The sequence below is a fragment of the Caretta caretta genome, chromosome 5 (assembly GCF_965140235.1).
Source record: "Caretta caretta isolate rCarCar2 chromosome 5, rCarCar1.hap1, whole genome shotgun sequence".
NCBI classification, from domain to species: Eukaryota; Metazoa; Chordata; order Testudines; family Cheloniidae; genus Caretta; species Caretta caretta.
In genome coordinates, this window is record NC_134210.1 from 41,259,249 (window position 1) to 41,286,643 (window position 27,395).

The following is a 27,395-nucleotide window of genomic DNA, read 5'->3' on the forward strand; positions in this document are numbered from 1 at the left end:
GAAGGTGCAGTTTGTGCATCTTGTTAGTTTCCTTTTTCTTTTTAAGGAATGTCAGTATTGCACAGCTAGTTTGGGGTGAAATTTTCCCTCTGATTTCACATGCTGTCTTCAATAAGTCTCTAATACCCAGCTTCTTTCTCTGAGTTTAGATGCTGCTGCTAGGCTTCCATCCAGGCTCCACCATTACAGAGGCAGCTCTGTGATAATTATCCCTGCATGATAGCTCCACGTGTAAAGGGGTGTAGACAAGTTATATATAGTGCGAGCAAGTCTATTTAAGTTGCCAAAAACAGCCCCATAAGGCAGGTTCAGAATCTATGAAACAATATTTCATTCTCAAGTCCCTGAATGTGTAACCGGCTCCTTTTAGCAATCCTCACACTGGTATTTAGTGGGACAGCTTGACTACTGAGCAGGTGAGTGGAAGGGGGATTAACTAGTAGATGATTTAGGGCATCTGTCCCAAACTTTGTCACATTTTAGTGGTTGGAAATTTTCACCAGCAGCCTCCTGCTGCTCACACTGGGGTCTGTGTGCAGCCACCAGCATGAATAATGTTTTGCAAGAGAGTTGGAAGCCACAAGGCCTCCATCTGCATGGGCATTTAGTGTTTGTTTTGGTGAACAGAGCACTTCATAGAGAGGTTTAAAGATACTCCACACAACCACCTTGTAAGGTAGGTGAACTCTGCCCATTTTACACAGAGGGTTTGTAAATCATTTACCAACTAGCCAGAGATGAAGTCGTTGTGAGAGCTCGATAGAATGTGGGAGGAGTCCCTTGCTCCCAGCAAGCCACAATACATCTCATGGTAGCCTCTCCTTGTGGTCAGAGGTAACTCTGACCGCTCAGTCAGGAAATTAGTTCAGCTGGAGGTGGCTGGCTAGAAAGGAGGTTGCACCAGCCCAAGTACCATTTGTAGCAAGCTGAGCAATCTTGTACCCCATAACTATGGACTGGTCTAGGATCCTCCCCAAAACAGGGAACTACAGCCTATGGGTTTCCTGATCCCAAAGGCTCTGGGTATTGTAGGGGGGAAAACGGTGACAAACTTTCAGGTCTTGCAATTAATGCTCTAGAATATTTTTGCCAGAAAAAGGGTTAGGAACTTTTTAGGTATTTTAGAGAAAGTTAGGGTATTTCTAGGTCTACCAAACTGGGGGTAGGAAACATGGCCAGGAGCCTTACCATCCTGAAAGATTGGCTCTGGAAAGGGGTGAGTGTCCAGCCCTCTTTCTGCATCTGTGACTGACTTTGATTAGTGTTTAAACTACATGTTCAAAGTATAGCCCATAGAGAAAAGGTGTTAATTTAATGGACCATTACCCCTTCACCATTCTTGGTGTAGAAAGACCAATCCTTCAGTTACTAACAGTAAGAAATCACAGAGAGTGTACATTTGGGAATGGGTACCTAAGACAATCCATTGCAGTCATGTTTGGTAGCCCTCTTCGGTTCCTGCATTTAGGATACCACCATTTTGTTACTAACTCTCCTATAATTAGGCAACATTAGTTGTGATGTAGGAATAATTGGCTTCTTTGGAATTGCATTGGCTTTTGCCACTTCCACCACATACAAATCTAAAAGCCTGTCCCAAAGTGACAGTTCAGAGCACAGAAGGTTTACACATAACACTTTCACTTAGACAGCATGCTGCCAGCCGGATAATGACAAGATTTTTGCCCATTCCAGCACTCTGCAGCAGCACAACCATTTTGGATTTTCCCACAGACATATTTGAAGCTTTAAAAAGTTCACTTGAATTGTTAAAAATGTTTCTCTGAGCAAGCATAAGGGGCTGCAAAATCTCTCTCCCGGTCACCATCTTCCCTATGAAAAGTGGTTCCCTGGTGAGCTCAGTTCTAAAGGTGAGTTTCAGGATGTTTCTTGGAGCAATGTTTGGAGAAGCATTTTGAAACTCAGTTTTCAAGCTTGAAACTTGACTATTAGGACTCCTTTCTCAGCTGGGTCTACGCTAGAAACTTTTCCCAGTATAGTAACCTTGGTTAGGATTGAGATTCTTTTTTTAATATAACCTTTTTGTACTGACCAAAACCGTAGTGCAGTGGATGCAGTTACACAAGCATAAAAGTGCTTTTGCTGCTGTCCCTCATTTTGTTTGGAGAACTGGTGCAATCTATACTGGCAAAAGCACTCATTTGCTGGTATAACCTGCCTCCACACCAGGAGGGTTTTGCCAGCATAGCTATGCCAGCAAGCCTTTTCTACTGTAGACTAGGTCTCAGGCCCTGGCTCAACACCATTGAAATCAGTAGAAAGGTTCTCATTAACTTGAGTGGGAACTGGATCGATCCCACACAATACAAAATATTCCTTCTGCCACTGTTGACTTTTTACAATCTTTCCTTTAGTTTTGCAGAACCCCAAAGAAACAGATTAAAATGAAAAATAACTTACAGCCTCAATAGCTGCTATAGGGAATCACTTGTAATTGACTACATTTGTTGAGGATCACTTCCCTCCAGCCTAATTTCAGACTTAAAAGTTTTTGCTTTCCATTTAGAATGTCTCTGTATTCATTGCCTTCATTCATCCAACCCAACAACCATCTTAAAAAGAAAATAACACTTTCTGAACTGTGAGGAAGTTGCTTGTTAGTGAAGCAAATCTAATACTGCAACCAAGCACAAATATTGATTTGATTCTTCTTTTGAAAACAGAAAGTCCTGTTTTTAATCGTATTGGGAAATCAAATTAAGATGTTTGTGTGCTGTAGTTTTCACACTAAGATGTCCCATCCTTGAAAGCAGGCTATTTATTCTGTATCAGAAATGATAAACTCAGGGCAAGAGAATGGGAATTTTGCCATTGACTTCAATGGTGCCAGGATATCAGCCTTCATGTTTATTATATACCACTTCTATGCAACATTTTCTGCATAGTGACATTTTTCAAAACCACCTATAAAGAACGTCACTTGCAGCAGGGCAAAGGCTGACAGTTGATCAGAAGTTGAATTCTAATAAAGCTAAATATAATTCAGGAAATTACATCAGTTGGTGAAAACACATAGCTGACCCATTTGTCTGCACAACATTGTCTCTTAAGGTTTACTCAAATTAATTCTAATTGTATAACATCAAGATACTGAAAAAGAAAGTTCCCCACCAGCTGCTATACATATGTGGTAAGAGAGCTGATTAGAAGTCAGACCAATAGTCTTCACCTCAAATTCTCTCAAACCGTTGTTGCTTAGCAGAAAGGTAGATTCTCCTTGGGATTTCTGCCTTTTTTTCTACTTGCTCTCTCTAGAGTTTTTTATTTAAGAGCTGAGCATACTGCCTGGCAGCTAATTAGTCTTTAGGGTAGATCCTGATGTCCCTGCATGTGCTAAGTAGTGCCGAACTCTATGAGTTCTCCTGCTGATTTCAGTGGGACTATTTTCAGAGTGAGGTAGTATTCAACACATCTGAAGACATCAGCATCAGGCTGTTTGGTCTGAATAATCTTGTGTATCCTGTTGCTCACCCCGCCAAAGCAAGTGAGGGATAATGGAAGTGATATCGCTCAAAGAGGGGGCCGTTGTGGACTGTGATTTTTTTTTCTCCTGTATCCATCATTTCTCCACACCCTTCCTACTGCAATCGGCCTGCTGATTGGCTGCACACTGTACAGCTCCTTCTCTCCCACTGGAGCATGATACGTTTTCAAGTGAGTTCTTGTGTCAGGGGCTTGTGTGTGAAAACCCTCCTTTCCCATATATTTTGTTTCCATCCTTCATTGTTATGCCTAGGGAGGTTGTGGAATCTCCATCATTGGAGATTAAGAGCAGGTTACACAAACACTTGTCAGGAATAGTCTAGATAATACTCAGTCCTGCCATGAGTGCAGGGGACTGTACTAGATGACCTCTAGAGGTCCCTTCCAGTCCTATAATTCCATGATTCTATAAACAGCAGCTTGCATCCCTGAATCTTTTTATTCTAGAGTGGGAAGGAAACTTCTCTAAATTATATGGGTTTTGTTTCCAGGTGGTTTATCTTCTCCCCCAATACCAGTGCCCTGTTGCTGCATAAAGGTGCTACTTATTTCTTCTTTAGGCCCTATTATTTCTTTGGCATTGTGCCCTGGGGAGCTTTTCAGAACTTGGTTTTGCCCTGTGCCTCTGACTTTGAGATCTTGGATTTCTCTGAATTATCATACTAAGTTCAAAAGTGACTCGGTGTAGATAATACCATCTTTCTAGAAGCCTTTCCATAAACAGGCACTCTGCTTTGCTCCATGCTTAGTGACTATGACAGTCCCTTGTCTCAGCTGACAACAAAACCCAACCCTGATTGTGTTTTCCTGCTGTGATCCAAGTTTTAACATTCCCCAGCAGCATTTATTCACTTCACAGGTACAGATCCCACCAACTGAGTTTTTTCAGCAAAATGACTGTTTGTCTCCTTCACCTACATGTGACTTTCCCCTGCTCCTCTTTTATTTTATTGATGGGGGGTTAATCTGCTCTTTTCTGTATTTCTAGTGTGTTCACTACTTTTTGCCACGCAAAAGAAAATTAAGTTGATAGTTTTCAGGAACAACCTGGAAACTTGGAAATAAAATGTCAGTACTTTATGCCTATGTGTTTTTAAATGTAGTTAATACTCTCAGAACTCTTTTTCCAACCCGGCCCTGGAATTAGTGTCACCATTGTTGATGATGTGGAAGAGGGGGAGAGCAGTTATACATGCACACTTTAAGTTAAAAAAAATTCACAGGGATAAAATAAGCAAAAGTGGACTGCTGAGAGTATATTTTTCACCTTTTTGTGAAACCAGTGGAAAAATCTACACTAACGTGCTCTGGTCTTACATTAGAAACCCCCTCCCCACATTATATATCTACCACAGCAGTTACACCCAGTTTCTTTAACATACATATTGGAGTGAGTATTATTACCTCTTCCTGTAGTGCTAATACAGGCTTTACTAGGAACGAGTGCTCCTTTCTTTTAGCATTTGAATCCTCCTTTAGAGCACCCAGTTACCATGGTCAATTAGCGTGGACAGACTGCTCAAGAGGCCAGAGCGCTGTCAAGCTGGTAGCTACCATCTCATAGACAAATCACAGCATCTGCATTAAACTGGATTTCTCTCACTAGTTCTCCTGGGGGAGGTTTTCGAGCGAGGCACAGAGTTTTGCTTGCAGGGACTCTCCGGAGTCTGGGTGCAAGAGAACAGAATCCCACCGGGGTAAGTCTCGAGTGAGAGGTGCTGGGGCTTCAACTCCAGTGATCAGCCTGGAAATAAGTTTCCCAACCCAGAAGGAAAAGGAAACCGCTCCAGCCCTACGCGAGTGCGCTGAGCCTGCCATTAGTGGGAGAGGTGAGGCTGCTCCCTTTCCCCTCCGCCAGCTGCAGCCCCTCTCTTTGAAGTGGAGATTGCGGGGGCGGCAGATGAGGGGCCAATGGCAGACACTCATGGTTTTAGCAGCGGGCTGCAATCCTCGCCTTGCTACTGCGCCTTGGAGCTGCTCTGTAAGTACCCGAGAGACAGGGGAAATATACCCCCTTCCCCACGCGAGAGGCCCCTCCCAGGGGCAGGTGAGGCACCCTGGTGACTACAAAAAGAGGGGCTAGGGAGGGGAAATAGATTCCGGGCTGAAACGTGCTACTCTCCCTTTAAAACCAGTTCCTCTGGGCTAGGGCTTGGTCTGGGCCAGTCGTTAAAGCCCCTTGCTGTCCTTTTGGCTGACGTCATGCCTAAGCTGTCACAAGCAAAACAAGTCAGCGCTCGTGAGCCAATGCTAATGAGGGGTGTTTTCTGTCAGCTGGCCATTGGCGGCCTCCGCCGGCCTCCTGCTCTGGGGCCCAGCGCGCACAGGGGAGGCCCTTTAATTAAGACCTGGGTCTCCGTGCAGCCGGGCTCTAGCGAAGCGGAGAATGGAATTACACTAGAGCAAGCTGCGCTGATGGCAGGTTCAGCCCTTCCATTCTCGACCCCGACCCGCTGGCCAGATCAGTCGAGTGACCTGAGAGATGGCTCCCTCCTGCAAACACTTCCTCGGCTTCTGTCCTTCCATCCCTAGTGCAAAGCGTGTAGGCGTTGGGACAGGAGGACCACCTACGCTGGGGCTATCGCTTCTCTTTGAAGGGGGGGGGGGGGGGGATGAAAGGGAAGCATCCATCGGTTGGCTGCGATAAAAGTTTTCAGCTTTAGCAAGTTTTTTTTAAATGTTTCTGAAATGTCTTGGAGATTCAGTGCAAGTAAAAAACGGGGAGGGGGGCTAAAATGCACCGTTCAGATTAAATTTAAGCAGGTTTAAATTTGAAATATAAACGAGATGTACATAAAACCATCAACCCACTCACTCTCACACCTACACAAACGCACGTGTGATTGTATCGTTGTTTCAAACGCATGCCCGCCTACTGGATACGTCTATGTGGAGACAGATAAATAGATGATAGATAGATTCCTATAGGTTCAACAAAATTAAAACCATTCACTTAAAACGCACTTGCTGGTTCTTTGAACTCAAGTCACAAGATCTTCAACTTAAGTGGTAGGCTAAATTTTCAACTCCTTCATAAATGACTGTACATTAATTTTCCTTGGAATCTTGTGCACTTAAAAATACAACTTCGTTTTAAAATAAAGAAAATCCAGAATGTACACGGAGTTAGGAGTGATCAGAGAGAAAGGGGAAAATAAGATCAAAGTTCACTTTAATTGAGAAAATGAGGTCAAATAAATTTTCTTATCAGAAATTAGACTATCTGAACATATTCAAAGCATTGCTATCATTTAACTTTGGAAGCTGTTTAAATTCATAAACGACTTGACATTTACATTCACGTGAAGCACAGAATTAACATTCCCATTTACCTATAGGTAGTACAGATTATGACAAACTAAAGAAGAGAAATATGTATTTTTGGCTCAAGCATTCGATCTCTAACTACCTTCCCAAATACAAAGAATTCAATCCGTTTAAAGTGCAAAATAATATGCAACCCTGTCAGATCTGAACGGAATAACAGATCACGATGCATACCCTGTGTGAAACTAAGAGGCACTATACAAAATAGACATTCTGGCAATTCAGTTGAAATCACAGTTTAAGCTACCCCAATTTCTGACTTTAGAAAGAGCTGTTAGTGATACCTTTCAATACAAATCAGGTTATTTCTTCACTCTCATCAAAAGCAAAGTATTATTTAAAAAAAACCCACCTCTGCAACTTTCTTGAGTCAAAGGTGGGGGGTTTTGTTTAAAAGGAGGAAATTGGCATTGGGCGAAGTATTCAGGAAAGTTTTGTTGAACTGCCAAGAAGTCAGAGCTGACAGTATTTGTTTACTTTTCCACACTTTGCAAGTGAAGTGTGACTAGTACTACACTCTCTTTGTTCCTTGCTATAGGGTGAGTGTTTGTTCAGCAACAATACCGTAGCTAATCACCTGTGCCGGGAGAGAGACTCATTGATTTATTGCCCTTTTCACCGCACAGCATCAAAATGTGATTACCCTGGTTTAGCTGGGGAGGAGGAGAGAGAGGGCAAGAGAGAGAAAGCAGCACCTAGCAAATCGTTTCAAACTTCAGTAAAAGGCTACTTGTTTCCCAAACGAGCAGTGTGATTCCTAGTCATACTTTTAAGGTGCTTTTCAAAATGAAAACTTGCGTCTTATTTTCAAGAATTTTTAAACAATATATGTATTTGCGCTTGGTAGTCACGCAGATGGGTTCCGTGTGCTTTCTTAATGAGAAATCCTCGTTCGATTAGGCTGTTTTTTAAAAATCTGTTTATAATTAGGTGAATTGTAATGACTTCATGTTTAGCAAAATCTCTCTCATGTAAACAACGTAACTCCCATGCACTGAAAGGTAGCGGGCTATTATAAATACATGATACAGACATATCAGTTAGTAATGAGATCAGAAGTACCTTGAAAGGTTATAAAATTATATTTTCCCCCCAAAACGAAATTCACTTTTCCATCTCGCTGCCAGCGACGTAACTTTTTAAGCCCCTTCCTCCACTGTGGAAAGAACTGCTTCAAACTCAGTACTTACTCGACCAGATCTAGGTTAGACTCAGAGCGCTCTGCAATCTTCTTTTAATCCAAGAAAGAAAGACAAGAAGGTTTTATGCATAGGATGGTTTATTTAACCGATGCTACTCGAGCAGACAAGGTGGTTAACAGGGACCACAAGCAACGATCTGCAAACCCAAGGTCTACCCAAAATAAATACAAGTGGCGAAATAGGGTGTCATTAAACGGTCATTAAATTTGTTAGTCTCTAAGGTGCCACAAGTACTCCTTTTCTTTTTATTAAACGGTCTGAGTACTGTGTAAACTCAGAGGAGCAGACGGCGCTCCGGTTAGCTGGGGAACACGTGCCAGTCCGTTTTCCAAAGCGCTGAATTGCAAGTGCTAAATTTGCAGTAGTTCAGAAAGGGGCTGACTCAGTTTGTGACGCTTTGGGAGGCGAGGGATTGGAATCCGGAGCGGCATTGTCTCCCCGTGGAACAATGGCAGACGCTGCACCGGAGTCTGAACTATTGAATTTGCAGCACGCTGAGCGTTGTAACGATGAGGAGACACTCCGGTGCTGCGCGGTAAAGTGGAGCTGCCCCTGCCGCAGTCCTGGGGAGAGTGGTCACCGGTGGGGGTGTACAAGGGGCAACAAGCAGACAATGTAGTAGGAGAAGAGATGTGGAGTTTGATGAAGCAACCGCAGGGAGCCCCCGAGAAGGGAGTGTCCTTCACTGCCTGCAAAACTTGCACTTGATAATTTTCTTAAAAGCACTTTGGAAATCTTTGTTGAAATAGGCGTAGATGACGGGGTTGAGGAGGGAGTTGGAATAGCCCAGCCAGTTGATGACTGCCCCCAGCCAGTCCGGCATGTAGCACTCACTGTCACAAAAGGGCAAGACCAGGGCCACGATGAAGAAGGGCAGCCAGCAGAGGATGAACGTGCCCATGATGATGCCCAGGGTTTTGACCGTTTTCCTTTCCCTGGCCAGAGCCATCTTCCTCTTGGCCTCGGTGCTCCTCTCGTTCTTCTTCTCGAAGGATGGGGCCAGCGGGGTGCTGCAGGGCTCGCTGGGCAGGGGCAGGTGAGTTCTGGAGGAGTTGTGATAATGCTGGACCTCGATGACCTCCAGAGCGGCTCCCTCCTCCCCGTGTCTCACGGCCCCGTTGACACACGCGCTGGGCTTGGGCTCCACCGTCCGCTTCCAGCTCTTGCTGGGCTCCCCGTTGCTTTTCTTCTGCAGGGTGGCCGGGGAGACCGTCAGGCAGGTGTCCGCGATCTTCTTCTTCTCCGCTTTCTTGACGGTCTTGCGGATCCGGAACCGGGCCGCCCTGAAGATCCGCCCGTAGAGCACCAGCATCAGCAGCAGGGGGATGTAGAAGGCGCCGAAGGTGGAGTAGATGGTGTAGCCGTGATCCTTGCTGATGGTGCAGGCGTCGGGGTCCGACCTGTCCTCCGGCGTCCGCCAGCCCAGCATGGGCGGGATGGAGATCAAGAAGCCGATGAGCCAGGTCAGGCTGATGAGCACAGCCGCTCGCCTGGGAGTCCGCTTGTTGACATAGTCGATGGGGTCGGTGATGGCCCAGTACCTGTCCAGGGCGATGGCGCACAGGTGGAGGATGGAGGAGGTGCAGCACAGCACGTCCAGGGAGATGAAGATATCGCAGGTGACCTGCCCCAGCGTCCACTTGTTCAGCACCTGGTAGAGGGCGGCCATGGGGAGCACCAGCACCGAGACCATCAGATCGGTGACGGCCAGGGAGCCGATGAGATAGTTGGCCACGTTCTGCAGGGAGCGCTCCAGGGCTATGGCCGCGATCACGCAGGCGTTGCCCAGCAGGGCGCAGAGGATGAGGGCGCCCAGGAAGAGGGAGGTGAGGAGCTGGTAGCTGAGGGTCACCGCGGCGCCCGCGCCCCTCGCGGAGGACTGGTCGGTGGGGGAGGTAGTGTTGTTGGCCACATCCATGCCGGGGCAGCTAGGAGCTCATGGGCAGAGCGCGGCGCGGTCACTCCTCCGCGCTCCGGCGGGCCGGTGGCGAGTGCTCCGCTCTCCTGCCGCGAGTCATCGCCTCGGGCCCCCGGGCGCGCCGCGCCGCCAGTGCGCCTGGCCACGCCGGAGAGCCATGGGCGGGAGCGGCTGCGGGCATCCAGGAGCGCGCGGTTCACGCGACGTCAGGCGGTGCCTGTCCGGGCCGATCTCCGGGGCGAAGTGCGGCTGAGCGCCCGGCGGCCCCGGCACTCCTCTCCCCGCAGGACCCCGCCGGGCGCCGAGGGGCTGGCGCGGAGCAGCCTCGCTGGCGCTGGCGGCTTCTCCCCTTCACTCCCTCTGTCTCGCGCTGTGCCCCTGGCTGCTCCTGCTCCCTCTCCGCTCCCCTCCCGCTCGCTCCCTGTTTGATCTGCTCTCCCTCTCCCCCCGCCCCTGTCCCTGCTTTCGCTCTCTTCCCCCGCCCCCTCTCCTCTGGGGTGGCTCTGGCTGCCGGGCTGCCATTGTACTCCGGCCCCTTTCATCAACCGCGCGGGCGGAGCATCCTCTGCACCCGCTGGGGCAACATCCAGCGACGCGATCCGCCCCCTCCCTCACCGAGGAAAGCCCCGGCAACCCGTTTGGAGCTACCCGGTGCCGCCACTCTGGGCGGCTTCCAAACTACCTCCAGCGTCTCCCAGTCAATACACCAGTCAGCCCCGAGGACCCGAGCTTGGGTGCCCGGGCGGTGTCGTGGGCTTGCATCGTCCCCTGCCCTGTGGCCAGCAGCCCGGCAGGCTGGCGGGGGGAGCGGGGCGCGGCGTGGTTCTGCGGTGCCATGCCCGGAGCGATGCTCGCTGTGGCCACATGCCAGGGCTGGGGAATCGGGGGGACATGTGCAGGCTGAAGTGGATGATGCACCTCACGGAGTGCGTGGCTGCCTCCTGTTCCCCTCCCCGCGCAGCTTCGGCCCTTTCCTTCGCGGTTCGCTTTTCAATGCAAACTCCTGCCCCGGTGGGAGTCGCTCTGTGAGCCGTGTGGAAGCGCTTGGGAGCGATCCCCGGCCGTAGCGAGAGCAGCCGGCGGTGCAGACGCTTTTCCCGAGACTCAACTCCGGTGAAACTCTTCGGCCGCTGCCGTGGGCCAGCTGTGTCCGCCTGCAGCGCCGGGGACAGCTCCAAACTCCAAGGGCATTTGTCGCCACCTGCAGGTACACGGCGTGACAGGGATCGCGGCTCTCCCATACCTGAGGCTGACAGGGGTCCGGCACACCCTCGGGGAAGAGCTCACCCAAGGCAGCTGGAGGTGACTTCTCCGCAGAAGTCATTCTCTCTCGGCAGCACTTCAGTGGCTGGGGCGCGCGGCTTCGCTTCTCCGGGGGAAGGCTTTACATCCAGCGGCCCTTCCCCGGGACCCTTGCAAGCCGCGCAGCAAGCGATGCCCAGGCGGTTCGTTGGGAGCTAAGCAGAACCAGCCCAAACACGTACTTTTTGTATCATATACTTGGGAAAATTCTGCGCTTTATTAGCATGCCACCCAGAGATCACAATCCATTAAAAAAATCCCCACATTGCAGTTTATCACTCCGAAATGAGGTTACAATTATTTGGCTCCTCTGTTAGATGGCAATGGGTTTTTATAATTGCTTGGATGAAAGGAACAAAGGAGTAGCTGTCTAAATTACAAACGAAAACAAATGTATGCCAATATGGTGAGTGGCGTGGGGAAATATGCATGCCTTGAATCTTCAAGATACAAGTAACGCTCTCATTTTATTGAGTAGTGTGTTTTAAAATCAAAGTAAATGCAAAGTATGTCCCATACTACCAAGTATGGGACCTAAATAGCCATGAAGTGTGTATAGGTAGGTACAGACACACGCTACCGGTAATTCCTCTTACACTGTGTCAAATGATAGTTCTGTCATCCGTGATCATGAAACTCCTGGGCTGTTAGCTGGGTAGCAGAGCAATCAATAAAGCAACTTAAAAAAAAAATCAAGATAGGTCGCTATCCAGTAGTGTGGTGTAGGTGTCCTGAGATGTATTGTTTTACAATGCAGTGCCGGGCACGGTTCCCACTCAATCATTTCAAAGCGCTGTAGTAATGGAAAAAAAAAAAAAACATTCCTGGTGATTCCTGTCATTTCAGCTAATGCCCTGAAACCAAGAGGCGAGTCTGTGTCCTCGGAGCCTTGGTGGCTCTGAAATCTGAGGACCACGTGCTGTTTCCCTCCAAACACAGCAGCGCCGAGCTAGCTTTCTTCAAGTTGCATCACAGGAAATTACAATGCAACAACCTATTGCAATCAGGAGCCTCAGAAGATAAAAAAATAACATACAGTTGCGCTTGATAAAAGTGGGGAAGGCTGGGTCTGAAAGAGAGAATGAAATGAGAAAAATATCGCTGGGAACAATCTTAAATGAAGATAGTATCAGGTTGAGGTATCACAAATAAATAGATTAATATCCAGTAAACATTCCAAACAGTCAGAAGAGTAGGAGGCGGCTTCTGATCAGGGATCACATACAAAGTTTCATGAATGACAGGTTTAACTTCTGCTTTACTTGGAAGGTGACATTACTGGGACGATTACTTGGTATGGTTTTTATCCTCTTGTCACCCTGAATGACCTGAAAGGATCTTTCCAATTAGTTTGCGTTGCTGCCCTGCAAATGTCTTGAAAGCAAGATTTCTGACAATTTCCAAATAAACTACATTTATAATTAGGCCCAATGGCCCAGGTACACACACTCATACTTGTTAATCTGTACTTAGGAGTGGACCCCAAAGATACCGCTGGGTCCAGAACTTCATCAGGTTTGGATAAACTCTTTAGTTCGGGTGTGACTTATTGCTTAGAAGAGAGGCGATGCTACTGCAGAACTTCACTTTCAGGCTTTCAAGCTTTCCTGCTCGAAACCCCTTGAGCTGATGGGCAGGCATAGCAGGAGCCTGCAATGCTTTCTGATTAAATGCACGGGCATACCCTATGCCCCCTTGTATGCAAGGTGAGGGGAAATAGGACATGTCAATGATTGATACTCAGGTATGTCTTACTCCTGAACACAACACGGCTCAGACATTATTTCCCTGCTAATACCAGGTGAAATTCATAGCACAGTAATGGCTTTCAAGGGATTAGATATAGTTTAAAACAACAACAACAAACAACCCAGTGCCTCTGGCTAAGAGGTAATTTTGAGCCAGCCTGGGCAAATGAGTGGAGCACAAAACTGGGAAGCAAGAAGCCAGGAGTTTGAGTGCAGATTCTGCCACAGGCTCCTTGTGCGGCCTTGGGAAGATAACATAGGCCAGAACTGCCAAGTGTCCTCTGATCCTGGGTGCTTCAATTCTGGGCTGCCCCACAATGAGGCAATTAGGGTTTGTTTTTTCAGAGGCCTGCAGACTCCAATTGATTGTTGAGGGAGGGGGTAGCAAAAGCAATGGCCGTTTCTGAGAATGGGTGTCTTATCTAGAGCAGGTCAAACAATGGGAACATTTTTACACAACCTCTTTTTTAAATTTGAAACTTTTCAGTCAGCTCTAGTCTTCATCTGTCTTACAGTTACATCAGTAAAATGGGTGTGTTGGGGTGGGGGGGGAGGGAGCTGAGCTAAATCGTGGCCAGTAGAGGGAGCCACCTCCATGAGAGGGAGAAGTGGTGCAGGCAAAGGGGCATCTCACTCCTTAGTGGTGTGATGGCCTAAGCACTTTAACATAAGTCTCAAATATTACTAAGCATGTAAATGACTGAACAGTCCAAATGAGGGCTCCCCAGGCCTAGCTCCTCTACTGTTCCCCCCAACCTTGGCAAGATGAGTCCTTAAAGGACTCTGCTGCCCATGGCAGTCTCCACCTGAACCATAATCCCTGCTCTGGAGGGAGGGCACAGGGTACAGTGAGAGTTAATTCAGTTGCTAGTACATTATCCCACATGGATTTCCACTCAGGCTTCCATCAGGTCTTAAGAGAAGCATGTCACATAGCATGCTCCCCAGATCTGTCCCTGCCCTACTCCTGACATGCCACTTCCCCACCCTCAGAGTAACAACCCTGCAGAGATGCTGCTTCCTTCCCCCTTCAGCCACTCCAGCTCCCACAGAACACTATCAAAGGCATTTCTTGCTTAGCCCTTGAATGTTGGGGACTGGTGCCCTGGATGAGCATGAATGTGATTATTTATTTCATTTCAAAGATTATTCTGTACTTCAGAAAATTGATTTCAGTTGCTCAATATAGAGAAGGGAACAGACTGTCTCTAGTTGCACCATTCCTGGTTATTATGCTACTGATGATGGTGTCACACATTGCTTTGAATTTTGTACTTGAATACTAGCAGGTTGCAGTTAGCTACTTTTTTTTTCACTTGCAGTCCTAAATTATTATTGGTGCACAATCAAAAATGTTGTCAGTGTTCATAGGCCATAAGGTGAGTTTCCTTTATGTCGGGAGCTCTCAGGAGAAACTAAAGTTATAGCTTAACCCTGAGTGAGGTCAATTTACGCCTCCTTGCACTGGATCTGGGTCTCTCACTTTAGTGACTGAAAATTGCATGATAAACATTAGGCCAGATCCTCAGGACTGGCCCTTCTGCACCTGATGCAGCTCTGGTGGGGAAAAGGGCTACAAACGTGTCATAAACCATCCCTGCACTTTCCTCATCTTCACACTGTTGAGCATAGGTCTGGTATCACAGAGCAAGAAAAGCCTTAGTTGTGTCAACTGCAATGATATTCAGACGAGCATTGTGGAAACCAGAGATCACCAGAGTGCTGCAGAGTTCTAGCCACATGCCTGTTTTCCTAATCACACCACCTGTGCCTGGGTTTAGGATCTGGTATTCTGGGATTACCCTTTGTCGGGGATCAGAGCAGCAGCCATGTTAGTCTGTATTCACAAAAAGAAAAGGAGTACTTGTGGCACCTTAGAGACTAACCAATTTATCTGAGCATAAGCTTTCGTGAGCTCCAGCTCACTTCATTGGATGCATTCAGTGGGAATGCACTGAATGCATCCGATGAAGTGATCTGTAGCTCACGAAAGCTTATGCTCAGATAAATTTGTTAGTCGCTAAGCTGCCACAAATACTCCTTTTCCCTTTGTCGGGGAAATACCCATGCAGTCGGTGAAACCAACAGCATGGGAGCTTTGTACCACCTGAATGGTCTGAGGCAGCCTTAAAGGGCCAGAATGTAACCCACTGATTTTAAAAGATACAGTGTTATGCTTGTAATTGCCTTAGACAAAAATACTCTTCCAGGTCATTTTTCTCATCTGACATTAACCAAATAAATCTTTATAATAAGAGCTTACTGTTACATAATTCTGGAATGGCTGACGACAATAACACAACTGCTTGGTTGAATCAGTCTTTTACTAGCTGCTAATTAAGATGATTGCATCTACTTCTCAGTAAACATTTACGTTCATCTTTTAAGAGCAAGCCATAAAACCGGTTTATTATTAAAATTATTCATTTTTCTATAGTTGAATGTATACCTCAGATTCCAGTAATTTGGCAATTAACCTGTAGCTGGACAATTGCTAAAATGAGTATTAACAATTCATTCCAGGGTTTATAAGGATGTTCTCAGCCTTAAATGTATATTTATTTTTATTTTTATTCACTTCACTTTTAATCTTTCAGCTTTCCACCCTCCCTCCCACTTTTTTGGATAAATTGCAAGAGACTTATTTCCCTCCTAAAAAATAGAATAGCCTGTACTCTATGCAAGTGGGACCTTTATTCAAATGACATGAAAAGGACTTTGAATAAATATTGGCTTCTAGATAATGATTTGTGAAGAAGTCAATAGGAATTGCCATTGCTGAAAGTAGGAGATGTATAGCAGCGTTCAAAGGAGCGAAAGTAATAGAAAAAGAAGTGTAAGTGTTTCAGAGTGCAATGACAGTTCATCATTTCCCTGGCTATGTTTTTATAGGTTTCAGCTTTAGGGATGTAATAAAACAGTAAACCTGTTTATCATTTTATCAGAAATTAAAAAAATTAATGTTCTTGAGTTAAATCACCAAAGGTTAGATGTTACTGGTGGCGTCCAGCTGCTGTCATGTCAGGGCTTTATGCAACATGGAAGATTAAAGATGAGTTATGTAGGATCTTTTCTCTCCTTAATAAATAAAAATGTCTGTTCCAGTGTTCTGCAGCATTGTTTTTGCGGGAAAGAGACTGTATTATTCCATGTGTCACATAGGATTTTCCCAAAGGAGTTCAATGACTTAGTAAGTCAAGTGTGTGGCTTTTTTCCCCAAACAAAGGTTTGTGTCAGTTTGTGAAACTTTGCTGTGCAATATCTTACTTAGCTACAAATAGAAATACTATTTTAAACCAAATCTGTGTATAGTCTACTAAAACCATCACAGACTATACTGAATGTGTAATGGTAGAAAAGCCTATTAGAAGAAAAGTATATATAATTTAAATTTTAGAAAGGAATGAGCTCTACTGACTGAATTTATCCTGTTAATTGAATAAAGTTCTTGCAAGTGTATATAAAACAAATCATTTATTTTATGTCCAAATGTCATTAATGTCTAATTACAGTGAGGACATGGGTGAAATTCCAAAACTTAATGCAAATATAGGGAAAATTACTTTTCTGATGACATCTGGCAAGACCATCAAATGGTATTACTCTAAAAGTTGTTCTAGTCCAACGGTTCATACGTTCATACTGTCAGAAACCTCACACTTGAGGTACTTATACATTAAAAGTACCTACATTATTGAAAAAAATAGTTAGAAAGCAATTTTCCCTTCAATTATCCATCAAGTCTTGTGTCCATGATTCTCTTTTAGCTCCAAGAAATGACAACTCAAGCAATTAAAACAGCCCAGGGAATTCTTATTTCACTTACTGCTCTTTACAGTAGAGGTTAATGCTCACTCTTTCCATACTTACAAGTGCAACACAGTTATGAAATTAAAACAAAATCATGCTTAGGTTTGTAAAATCAAATATTTGTGTGTCTATCTTCATCTTTTCAGTGAACCCTTTGTATTTCTCTCATGGGACACAAACAGCTGGTTGAATCCCTGAGATCACTTGAAACTGCTGGAAGTAGCTATGTCGTGAATGCCATGTAATTGCTTTGTGCAACATAATATGTCCTGGGAATTAGTACAAAGCAACTGTATGCACTTCTTGGTTTTGCTTGATGCCTCCTATAAAAAGAGCCTGCACTTTTAATCTGTTCACAAAATAAAAGCATTTCAAACATGCTGGTGAGAACGTTCTGAACAACTAGGGTTTGAAATAGCCCGTTAGCCACGTCTTCACTCAATATTTTTAGAAGTCATAGTTTGTGGCCATTCATATTAGATCATCAAAATGGATTGTACACAATCTAGTCATTTCAAGATCTTCCATTTTCATTTCAAACAAACTGTTTTTCTAGCTAATGTATGTTTCATGTTAATCATTTGGGGCTAGCCAGTCCTTTTTCCCTCTACCCCAGGGTAAGGGGAGGCACATAACTGTATGGCCTCAGAACCGCCCAGGGAAGGAAGGAATTGTGCATCTAAGGGGAACAATCCCTTCCCTGCTTTCAGGGAATAGTAGTAAGCTACTAGCCTTTACCAGTAGTTGATTAATTACCCTCCACCCTAGGACTAGCTCCACTATGCTGGTCACCACAATGCGGGTGGACACAAAATCTCTTTCCACTACTGCCCTTCAAGGGGGAGAAGTACCAGGCATGCAGCCCCTGCTTTCCTCCCAAGCCCTGCAGCAGATATGAATGGAAGCCATGCAGGGGCATAAAGACCAGCTTATTCCCCATTAGTCCCCATTTAACCACGTAAATCAGACCACAATCTGAATTCAGTTTAACCAAAAACTTAACAAAAATTCTTCATGGACTTTTCTAAATACAGTTAGTTGGAATTAATGCTACAACCATATAGAAATTTTGCATGTCTATCCACTTCTATCACTCCTGTTCCAGTTCCTCTTCCTTTTTAGGAAGAGGTCAATAGTGTGTCTTTGAATTCAGGCTCTTTGCAGCTACATTTTATTTGCTTTCCATTTTCTGTTTCTGTGGACCTTTCTGGTACAATTTATAAGTTAATATGCCAGCTAAGGCTTCTTGGGGAAAAAAGATTAGGAGTGAGATGGTGTTTTTTGCACAAACACCCAAATAAATCTGGTTTTGTTTACCTCAATGTCAAAGCAAAATTGCCATTTTAGGGATAAATTATGTTGCATCCAATTATTACTGGACAAGGAGGGATAAGGAAGAAGATATTTATAGGTCACTATTCTGGTGATAATATGATCCAAGGAAAATAATCAAACCACATAGAACTGGGTTCTGGAAAAACAGAATCTATGATCTTGCTTGTATAGCTCAAAGGCTAGAGGAATTTTCTGTTGACTTTGGGATTTATAGCCTCTAAACAGTGGTTAAAATATCTTTGTTCTGTCTAATCACAAATTAGTTAGAATGACAGTTAGATAAAGCAGGTTCTGAAAAATATCAGGGGTGAAATCCTGGCCCCACTGAAGTTAACCAAAAAACTCTGCTCTGAGTGGAATGTGGCAAGGGCCATCACACCAGCAGCCTCCAAACACTGAGCCAAATTTTCCTCTCAGTTACAATGAGGCAAATCAATTGGCTTGAAATTCTTGAAATCAAGAGGGTTGCGCCTGTGTAACTGACAGAAGGATTTGGCCCAATGGCTATTCAGAGGCTCACAAGCACACAGGGGGTTTTCTATCTGCACTTAGGAAATGCCCTACCAGTTAAAACCAATGGTCCATCTTTATATGACAATGGCCAGCACCAGAAGTTTCAGAGAAAGGTGTAACAGACAAGTATGTACTAAAATATCTATGGGCTATATTCCTAATCCCGGGCAATCTGAGATTGATGTATGTTTTGAAGCAGGAGGGTTTAGATTGAGACCCCTGATATACATTCTTATTCTAGCTAATACAACTGAGAGCATTCTTCTTAGTGATATAAATCTCTTACTCTTTTTGGAACCCTCCTGTGCTCTTGCCATCAGTGCTAGATTTGTCAGTGAGTTCCACAGATTAATTATGTGTTGTGTAAAAAATAATAAAAAAAGTTATTTCCTCTATGAGTTTTAAATTTGTTACATCTTAAATTTAATTGGATAGCTTCTTGTTCTTCTCCTATGAGAAACTCCAATTTATCCTATCGGAATGATCTTCTATACAATAACGATAATTTTATATATCTCTCTCATGCCCCTTTTTATTCATCTCCTCTCTAAATTAAATAATCCCAGTCTTTTCACTCTGTCTTCACATGAAAATTTTTCCATCCTTCCAAGCTCTTCTTCTGAACATCCCACTTGCTGCCATGTTTTTTGTTGCAATGCTCAAAAGTTCCATCCCCAGAAGCAGTAAATTTGTGAATAAGGCTACAGGGTTAAGTCCTTCCCTTTTGATGATAAACAGGAATAAGTGTGAAATTTTCATATTCCTGTGCATGACATCTGGGCAGCTAATTTACTTGATATTATGTTCTGGCTTTTCAGAACTATGTTGGCAGATGCTTCTGTAGGCAAGGTTTCTCGCTCCTTGCAGTAGGCTACCCAAGGCATGTGTAGTCAAGTTTTAATCCTTACTAGGTTATGTGCAACTTTCAGTTTCTCCAGCACATTTCTCTCCAACTTTTAAATACACAGCAGACTTTCTAACCATTTCTTATTGGTGATAATGCTGACCATCTTACTAACTCTGAATACATTATCTGATTAATTGTTAACTTTCAGATGAAATAGCAGGGTTCTAACAGCAAATCCTAAAGACTGAATTAAGGAGCTTGAGAAATGGTTAGAGTTAACCCTTTAAATGTATGGGACCAGATCCTCAGCTGATGTAAATCAGCACTGCCCCACTGAAGTCAAACACATAATTAACCTGTGGAACTCGTTGCCACAAGCTATAACAGAGGCCAAGAGCTTACTGGGATTCAAAAAGGAATTAAACATGTCTATAAATAACAAGAATATCCTCTGTTACATAAGAAAGGGTAGAAAATTAACACTGATTTCCACTGAGTTATGTCAGTTTACATCAGCTGAGGATCTGGCTCATTTGGATATTGTCCAGGCTTCTGTGTTAGCTGTGTGGAGGTAAGAAGAAGAGGTTGAAAAATCAGTTGACAGAAAGGCACCCTGCAGGGTCTCTCTAGTATGCAGTTGCCTCTCAGTTATTCTTTAGCGCTTACTAAAGCAATGGTAATAACGTTTTAAACCTGGTTTCAGAGTAGCAGCCGTGTTAGTCTGTATTCGCAAAAAGAAAAGGAGTACTTGTGGCACCTTAGAGACTAACAAATTTATTTGAGCATAAGCTTTCGTGAGCTACAGCTCACTTCATCGGAACCTGGACATTCTCTGCCCTATTTTTATAGGGATGGGGATGAAGAAAGCTTCATGAGACACAGGAAAGTGAATTGAAATCCGTGATTATGCTAAGGTGTGTGGACAATTGTGAAAATAAGTGTATCTATGAACATGAAAATATTTGACAGCTGGTAAGTGGGACAGTCACTGGAATATTTGCCACACTGCATCATGACAGCGAGCCTCTCACAACACTGATCACCACTTCAGGAGGTACAACCTCCAGGGCTGCATGCCTGATTTGGATGACAGACAGTTTTTGTTGCATCAGTTCACAAATTGTTCCCAAACAGTTCACTCTTACCATCACAGTATCCTTGTATTAGCTCTATTTTCTATTGGAACTTGAGTTGCCTCCTGCATGAGTGACTGTTGTATAATTAACGGCTGCCTAGGAGCAGTTTCAATTTGTACATATTACTTTTGCTAACTTTTTTTTTTTTTTTACATTTTCAATTCAATTGCTTATCTTTGCTCATTGAGGATGGATCTGCTTTAGTTTCTTCCTTCTCTGATGATATTAGATGCATGATCCACCTCGTATGTATCAGACAAGTGTCCCAATTTATATCTTAATTCTCAATAGAAAAATATCAATTAATCATAAATTAGGGGCAAGTCATACAGTCTTTGCTCAGGAAAAATCCCCACTGACTTTAACGTGCATTTTGAATTCATAAGGGCTGCAGGATTAGTCATTATTTATGGAAAGCTGCCTAATGCTACTCTTTTTTTAAAAATAATTTGATAATCAGGATTATGGAGAGCATAAATCCATCCACAAAGGGTCTTTGGAATCTGTGTTCATATGACAACTATTTTCTTCTAAGCACCACTTAAATTCTCTCCAATCAGAGTGATTACTTATACTGAAGATATGGGCTGTGAGTCAGCAAGGTATTTAAGCTCTTGTATAAAATTAGGCACTTCAGGAGGTACCAGGCCAATGGAACTATTAAGTCTGCCCCTGAATTGGGGGCTCATACTCAGGAAAATACTTTCAAGTACTCAAAACTGATGTAGGAATAACAGGTAAAATCCAAGCTCCAGTGAAGTCAGTAGGAGTTTTACCATTGACTTCACTGGGACCAGGATTTCATCCAACATGTATTTCAAGCTCATCTTTAATTGAATCAGGATTTTGTCCATTTTTCCAGGACACCACAAATCTCAAATCTAGAAATGTTTAAGCATAATCAGAAATTAAAATCCATAAACACATATTTGACTTTACCTAGAAGAACATGAACCTTAAGAGGACAAAGAGCAGCAATAGTATTCCTAATTCAAGAAATAACCTTGTTATTATTAATGTTGTTAATATCGTTCGTTTATTTTTCACTTCCCAAATGCATGTTAGATATTTTGAATAACTACAGTATCATCTCTTATGGAGTTTGGGATAAGGCCCAGAAAAGAATATGAACCAAATCCTGATCACCTGACTCATGAGTCATGTGAGCAGATACTAACCTTAGGCTGGTTTGTCTAGCCTGGAACACAAGCATCTTTCACTTCACAAGTACTCAAACCCTGTTTTTATCACAGAAAGATGAAGATATTATGTTCAGGAATTGAGAGTCTCCTGTGCTATCCCAGAATTATTTCTCAGTCAAATTCAGTTGTGGGATTCAAGAAAGAGCAGAAAGTCTAGATACATTTTCAGTAAAGACCAGAGTATCAAAAGTTGTTTTCATTATTTGTTTGAAGTGTTGCTATAGCCATGTTGGTCCCAGAATATCAGAGAAAGAAGGTGGGTAAGGTAATATCTTTTGGTGGACCAACTTCTGCTGGTGAGAGAGACAAGCTCTCGAGGTACACAGAGGTCTTCTTCAGGGACCTGTGTAGCTCGAGAGCTTGTCTCTTTCACGAGCAGAAGTTGGTCCACCAAAAGATAGGTTTCAGAGTAACAGCCGTGTTAGTCTGTATTCGCAAAAAGAAAAGGAGTACTTGTGGCACCTTAGAGACTAACCAATTTATCTCTAAGGTGCCACAAGTACTCCTTTTCTTTTCACCAAAAGATATTACCTCACCCACCTTCTCTTTTTAATAATTTTTTCAGTTATAACCAATTATCTGAAAATAGTCTCCGCTCTTTCAATTCCCTCCTCAACCTCAAAACTCTGATTATTAATAACGTGTTTGATTTTCTAAAATTCCTACTTTTGTAGGCAAAAATTTTTGGTAAGAAATACTAAGGATGAATCTGACTTAACTGACTAAATTTCAGATTTAAAGCTCTCTGGGGTGGTACTCACTCATAAATTATCCTGCACTGTCTCAAATGCTGTTTCCAGTATAGCCAACCTGTGGCCATATGCTTCAGTCTTGGCATCCAACAGGATCCCCATGGAGTTGATTGCAAACAGAATAGTTTTCATGGAGATCTGAATTTCTAAAATTCCAGCAGTAGCAAGTTCTAAAAGGATAGCAGAGCAGGTAGGGCTAAGTCATTATTTAAACGTATGGTTTAGCAGCTACCACAGATGAACTACTATCTGTAACTGCTTCTCCAATAGTGTTGGACCCTGTCCTAAAACAGAGTTCCCGGGAGCAGTGTCTCTGCCAAGGCTTCTCTAGAGACATTCATCTATAGATAGCATAAAGGTAATTGGCTGATTTGTCTCTCTCACACAATGGATTTATATCAGCATAACTCCAATGACTTCAATATACTTAGTCCTCAGTTAAACCAGAGTAATAAAAGTCAAGGCCAATGGGTATTGCAGAGCTCAAAGGCAATTTCCACAAGTGTCCCAGTAGCAGAACAGGACTAATAGGCCACAGGCTGCAAATCCACAGCCTAATGGAACACTTACAGCCTCTTTAAACCCTCTTCCTAATACAAGTGGCCTGATTTCTGATTTCATACTGATATAAATCCAGAGTAATTCTATTAGAAGTACATTGGTGTAAAGCTGGTCTAAATGACATCAGGACCAGGCCCATAATACCCAGCATGCAGCTCTCTCCCATCAGTGAGCCAGAAACAGCCAATGCCCTAAGGCCGTGCCGCCACTGCTTCCCTTGAGCAAAGAAGCTGGTTTTATACAGCCTCTGGAGTAATAGCAATAACAAGTGTTTCTCATGGAAACTTGTTGGTCCCAATGGCAACTTAATTTGTGCATCTTGTTTTCAAAGGAAAACGGACAGGCGCAGAAAGCTGCCAGCTATTTGGAATCTATGATAATAATAATGAAGGGGTGGAGGAGGGTTTGCCAACCCCTCATCTTATGTCCTCTTAGTTTTTGTTGTTAAAGTTTAGAAATAAGGTGGTTGGCACAAACATACAACCTAGATGGAACTGTATAAGGTGGGTGTGTAACTGGTTGGAAAATTGTTCCCAGAGAGTAGTTATCAGTGGGTCACACTCAGGCTGGAGGGGCATATGAAGTGGGGTCCCGCAGGGTTCAGTTATGGGTCTGGTTCTGTTCAATATCTTCATCAATAGACTTGGAGTTCAGAAAAGCAGACTTTGACTACATCAATGGACTTCAGAAAAGCAGACTTTGACTCCCTCAGGGAACTGATGGGCAGGATCTCCTGGAAGAATAACATGAGGGGGAAACGAGTCCAGGAAAGCTGGCTGTATTTTAAAGAATCCTTATTGAGGTTACAGGGACAAACCATCCCAATGTGTAGAAAGAATAGTAAATATGGCAGGCGACCAGCTTGGCTTAACAGTGAAATCCTTGCTGATCTTAAACACAAAAAAGAAGCTTACAAGAAGTGGAAGATTGGACAAATGACCAGGGATGAGTATAAAAATATTGCTCGGGCATGCAGGAGTGAAATGAGGAAGGCCAAATCACACCTGGAGTTGCAGCTAGCAAGAGATGTTAAGAGTAACAAGAAGGGTTTCTTCAGGTATGTTAGCAACAAGAAGAAAGTCAAGGAAAGTGTGGGCCCCATACTGAATGAGGAAGGCAACCTAGTGACAGAGGATGTGGAAAAAGCAAATGTACTCAGTGCTTTTTTTGCCTCTGTCTTCACGAACAAGGTCAGCTCCCAGACTGCTGCACCGGGCAGCACAGCATGGGGAGGAGGTGACCAGCCCTCTGTGGAGAAAGAAATGGTTTGGGACTATTTAGAAAAGCTGGACGAGCACAAGTCCATGGAGCCGGATGCACTGCATCTGAGAGTGCTAAAGGAGTTGGCGAATGTGATTGCAGAGCCATTGGCCATTATCTTTGAAAACTCATGGTGATCCGGGGAAGTCCCAGACAACTGGAAAAAGGCTAATGTAGTGCCCATCTTTAAAAAAGGGAAGAAGAAGGATCCTGGGAACTACAGGCCAGTCAGCCTCACCTCAGTCCCTGGAAAAATCATGGAGCAGGTCCTCAAGGAATCAATTCTGAAGCACTTAGAGGAGAAGAAAGTGATCAGGAACAGTCAGCATGGGTTCACCAAGGGCAAGTCATGCCTGACTAATCTAATTGCCTTCTATGATGAGATAACTGGCTCTGTGGATGAGGGGAAAGCGGTGAACGTGTTGTTCCTTGACTTTAGCAAAGCTTTTGACACGGTCTCCCACAGTATTCTTGTCAGCAAGTTAAAGAAGTATGGGCTGGATGAATGGACTATAAAGGGGATAGAAAGTTGGCTAGATTGTCGGGCTCAATGGGTAGCGATCAATGGCTCCATGTCTAGTTGGCAGCCGGTATCAAGGGTCAGTCCTCGGGCCGGTTTTGTTCAATATCTTCATTAATGATCTGGAGGATGGTGTGGATTGCACCTTCAGCAAGTTTGCAGATGACACTAAACTAGAGGAGAGGTAGATATGCTGGAGGGTAGGGATAGGATACAGAGGGCCCTAAACAAATTAGAGGATTGGGCCAAAAGAAATCGGATGAGGTTCAACAAGGACAAGTGCAGATTCCTGCACTTAGGACGGAAGAATCCCATGCACTGCTACAGACTAGGGACCGAATGGCTCGGCAGCAGTTCGGCAGAAAAGGACTTAGGGGTTACAGTGGACAAGAAGCTGGATATGAGTCAACAGTGTGCCCTTGTTGCCAAGAAGGCCAATGGCATTTTGGAATGTATATGTGGGGCATTGCCAGCAGATTGAGGGACGTGATCGTTCCCCTCTATTTGACATTGGTGACGCCTCATCTGGAGTACTGTGTCCAGTTTTGGGCCCCACACTACAAGAAGGATGTGGAAAAATTGGAAAGAGTCCAGCGGAGGGCAACAAAAATTATTAGGGGACTGGAACACATGACTTATGAGGAGAGGCTGAGGGAACTGGGATTGTTTAGTCTGCGGAAGAATAGAATGAGGGGGGATTTGATAGCTGCTTTCAACTACCTGAAAGGGGGTTCCAAAGAGGATGGATCTAGACTGTTCTCAGTGGTAGCTGATGACAGAACAAGGACTAATGGTCTCAAGTTGCAGTGGGGGAGGTTTAGGTTGGATATTAGGAAAAACTTTTTCACTAGGAGGGTGGTGAAACACTGGAATGCGTTACCTAGAGAGGTGGTGGAATCTCCTTCCTTAGATATTTTTAAGGTCAGGCTTGACAAAGCCCTGGCTGGGATGATTTAGTTGGGGATTGGTCCTACTTTGAGCAGGGGGTTGGACTAGATGACCTCCTGAGGTCCCTTCCAACCCTGATATTCTATGATTCTATGATCAATGATTTAGATGATGGCATAGAGAGTACACTTATAAAATTTGCGGACGATATCAAGCTGGGAGGGGTTGCAAGTGCTTAGGAGGACAGGATTAAAATTCAAAATGATCTGGACAAACTGGAGAAATGGTCTGAAGGAAACAGGATGAAATTCAATAAGGTCAAATGCAAAGTACTCCAAACTTAGGAAGGAACAATCAGTTGTGCACATACAAAATGGGAAATGACTGCCTAGGAAAGAGTATTGCAGAAAGGGATCTGGGGGTCTGTAGCAGGGCGGTCACCCCGCTCCAGCTCTGAAAGGGTTAAAAGCCAGTCCTTGGAGAGGGCTGGGGCTGAGAGCCAACCAGGAAGAGGTGAGAGGCAGTCAATCAGAGCTGGCCAAGCCGGTATAAAAGAAGGCAGACTAGAAGGGGTAGTCAGTTTCTCTCCAGCCTTGGAGAGAGAGGGACCTGCCTGCCTGAAAGAGTACCTTGGACGGTGCAGTGCTGGGGAAGGGCAGGAGGAGCTGGGGGAGTCTCAGCCTGTCAAACCCCCAGGCAGAGGCCTTGCTGTCAGGGCCAGAAGAGGTACTGGGGCTCTGGGGACGCAGCCAGAGGAGAAAGAGGCAAACAGGTCCAACCCCCTGGCCAATGATGCTTGGCCACTTCAGACTGCAGTTTGCCCTTGAAGGAAAGAGCTAGATGAAGACTGGAAGTGGGTCACTGAGGCAAGGTGGGTTTAGGGGATTAGGGTTCCCCAGAGAGGGGAAGACCCTGAGTCTGAGGGCACTGCTGCGGGGCAGTACCCATGAGAAGGGGCCCCATGGGCCAGTGAGGGACGTGGGGCCTGAAGTACAGTGGTGGAGATTGACTAGGAAGCAGGTACTGGTAGGTAGACACTGGCCAGCAGAAGGCACTGTGAGGCTGGGATGAGCTCATTCCCGAGGTAACGAGCAGGAGGTGCCACAGCGTTACAAGGTCATAGTGGATCACAAGCTAAATATGAGTTAACAGTGTAACGCTGTTGCAAAAAAAGCAAACATAATTCTGGAATGTATTGGCAGGAGTATTGTAAGCAAGACATGAGAAGTAATTCTTCCGCTCTACTCCGTACTGATTAGGCCTCAGCTGGAGTATTGTTGCCAGTTCTGGGTGCCACATTACAGGAAAGATGTGGACAAATTGGAGAAAGTCCAGAGAAGAGCAACAAAAATTATTAAAGGTCTAGAACAGTGGTTCTCAAAGCCGGTCCTCCACTTGTTCAGGGAAAGCCCCTGGCTGGCCGGACCAGTTTGTTTACCTGCCGCATCCGCAGGTTCAGCCGATCGCGGCTCCCACTGACCGCGGTTTGCCGCTCCAGGTCAATGGGGGCTGCAGGAAGGGCGGCCAGCATGTCCCTTGGCCCGCGCCACTTCCCGCATCCCCCATTGTC

General features: G+C 44.6%; 2 protein-coding genes across 2 annotated transcripts in view; one reads left to right on the forward strand and one right to left on the reverse strand.

Annotated features, from left to right (window-relative positions):
- Nucleotides 1–6,659: 6,659 nt before the first annotated feature.
- HTR1A (5-hydroxytryptamine receptor 1A) lies at nt 6,660–10,378 on the reverse strand. Its single transcript, XM_048850914.2, has one exon. It carries the CDS (start codon nt 9,949–9,951, stop codon nt 8,716–8,718), a length of 1,236 nt encoding a protein of 411 aa, XP_048706871.1. The 5' UTR covers nt 9,952–10,378; the 3' UTR covers nt 6,660–8,715.
- RNF180 (ring finger protein 180) overlaps nt 9,779–27,395 on the forward strand; it is a 232,972-nt gene continuing 215,355 nt past the window's right edge. The window contains exon 1 of the mRNA XM_048850903.2: nt 9,779–9,859. The gene's annotated coding sequence lies outside the window, so the exon portion shown is untranslated. The remainder of the gene's footprint in view (nt 9,860–27,395) is intronic.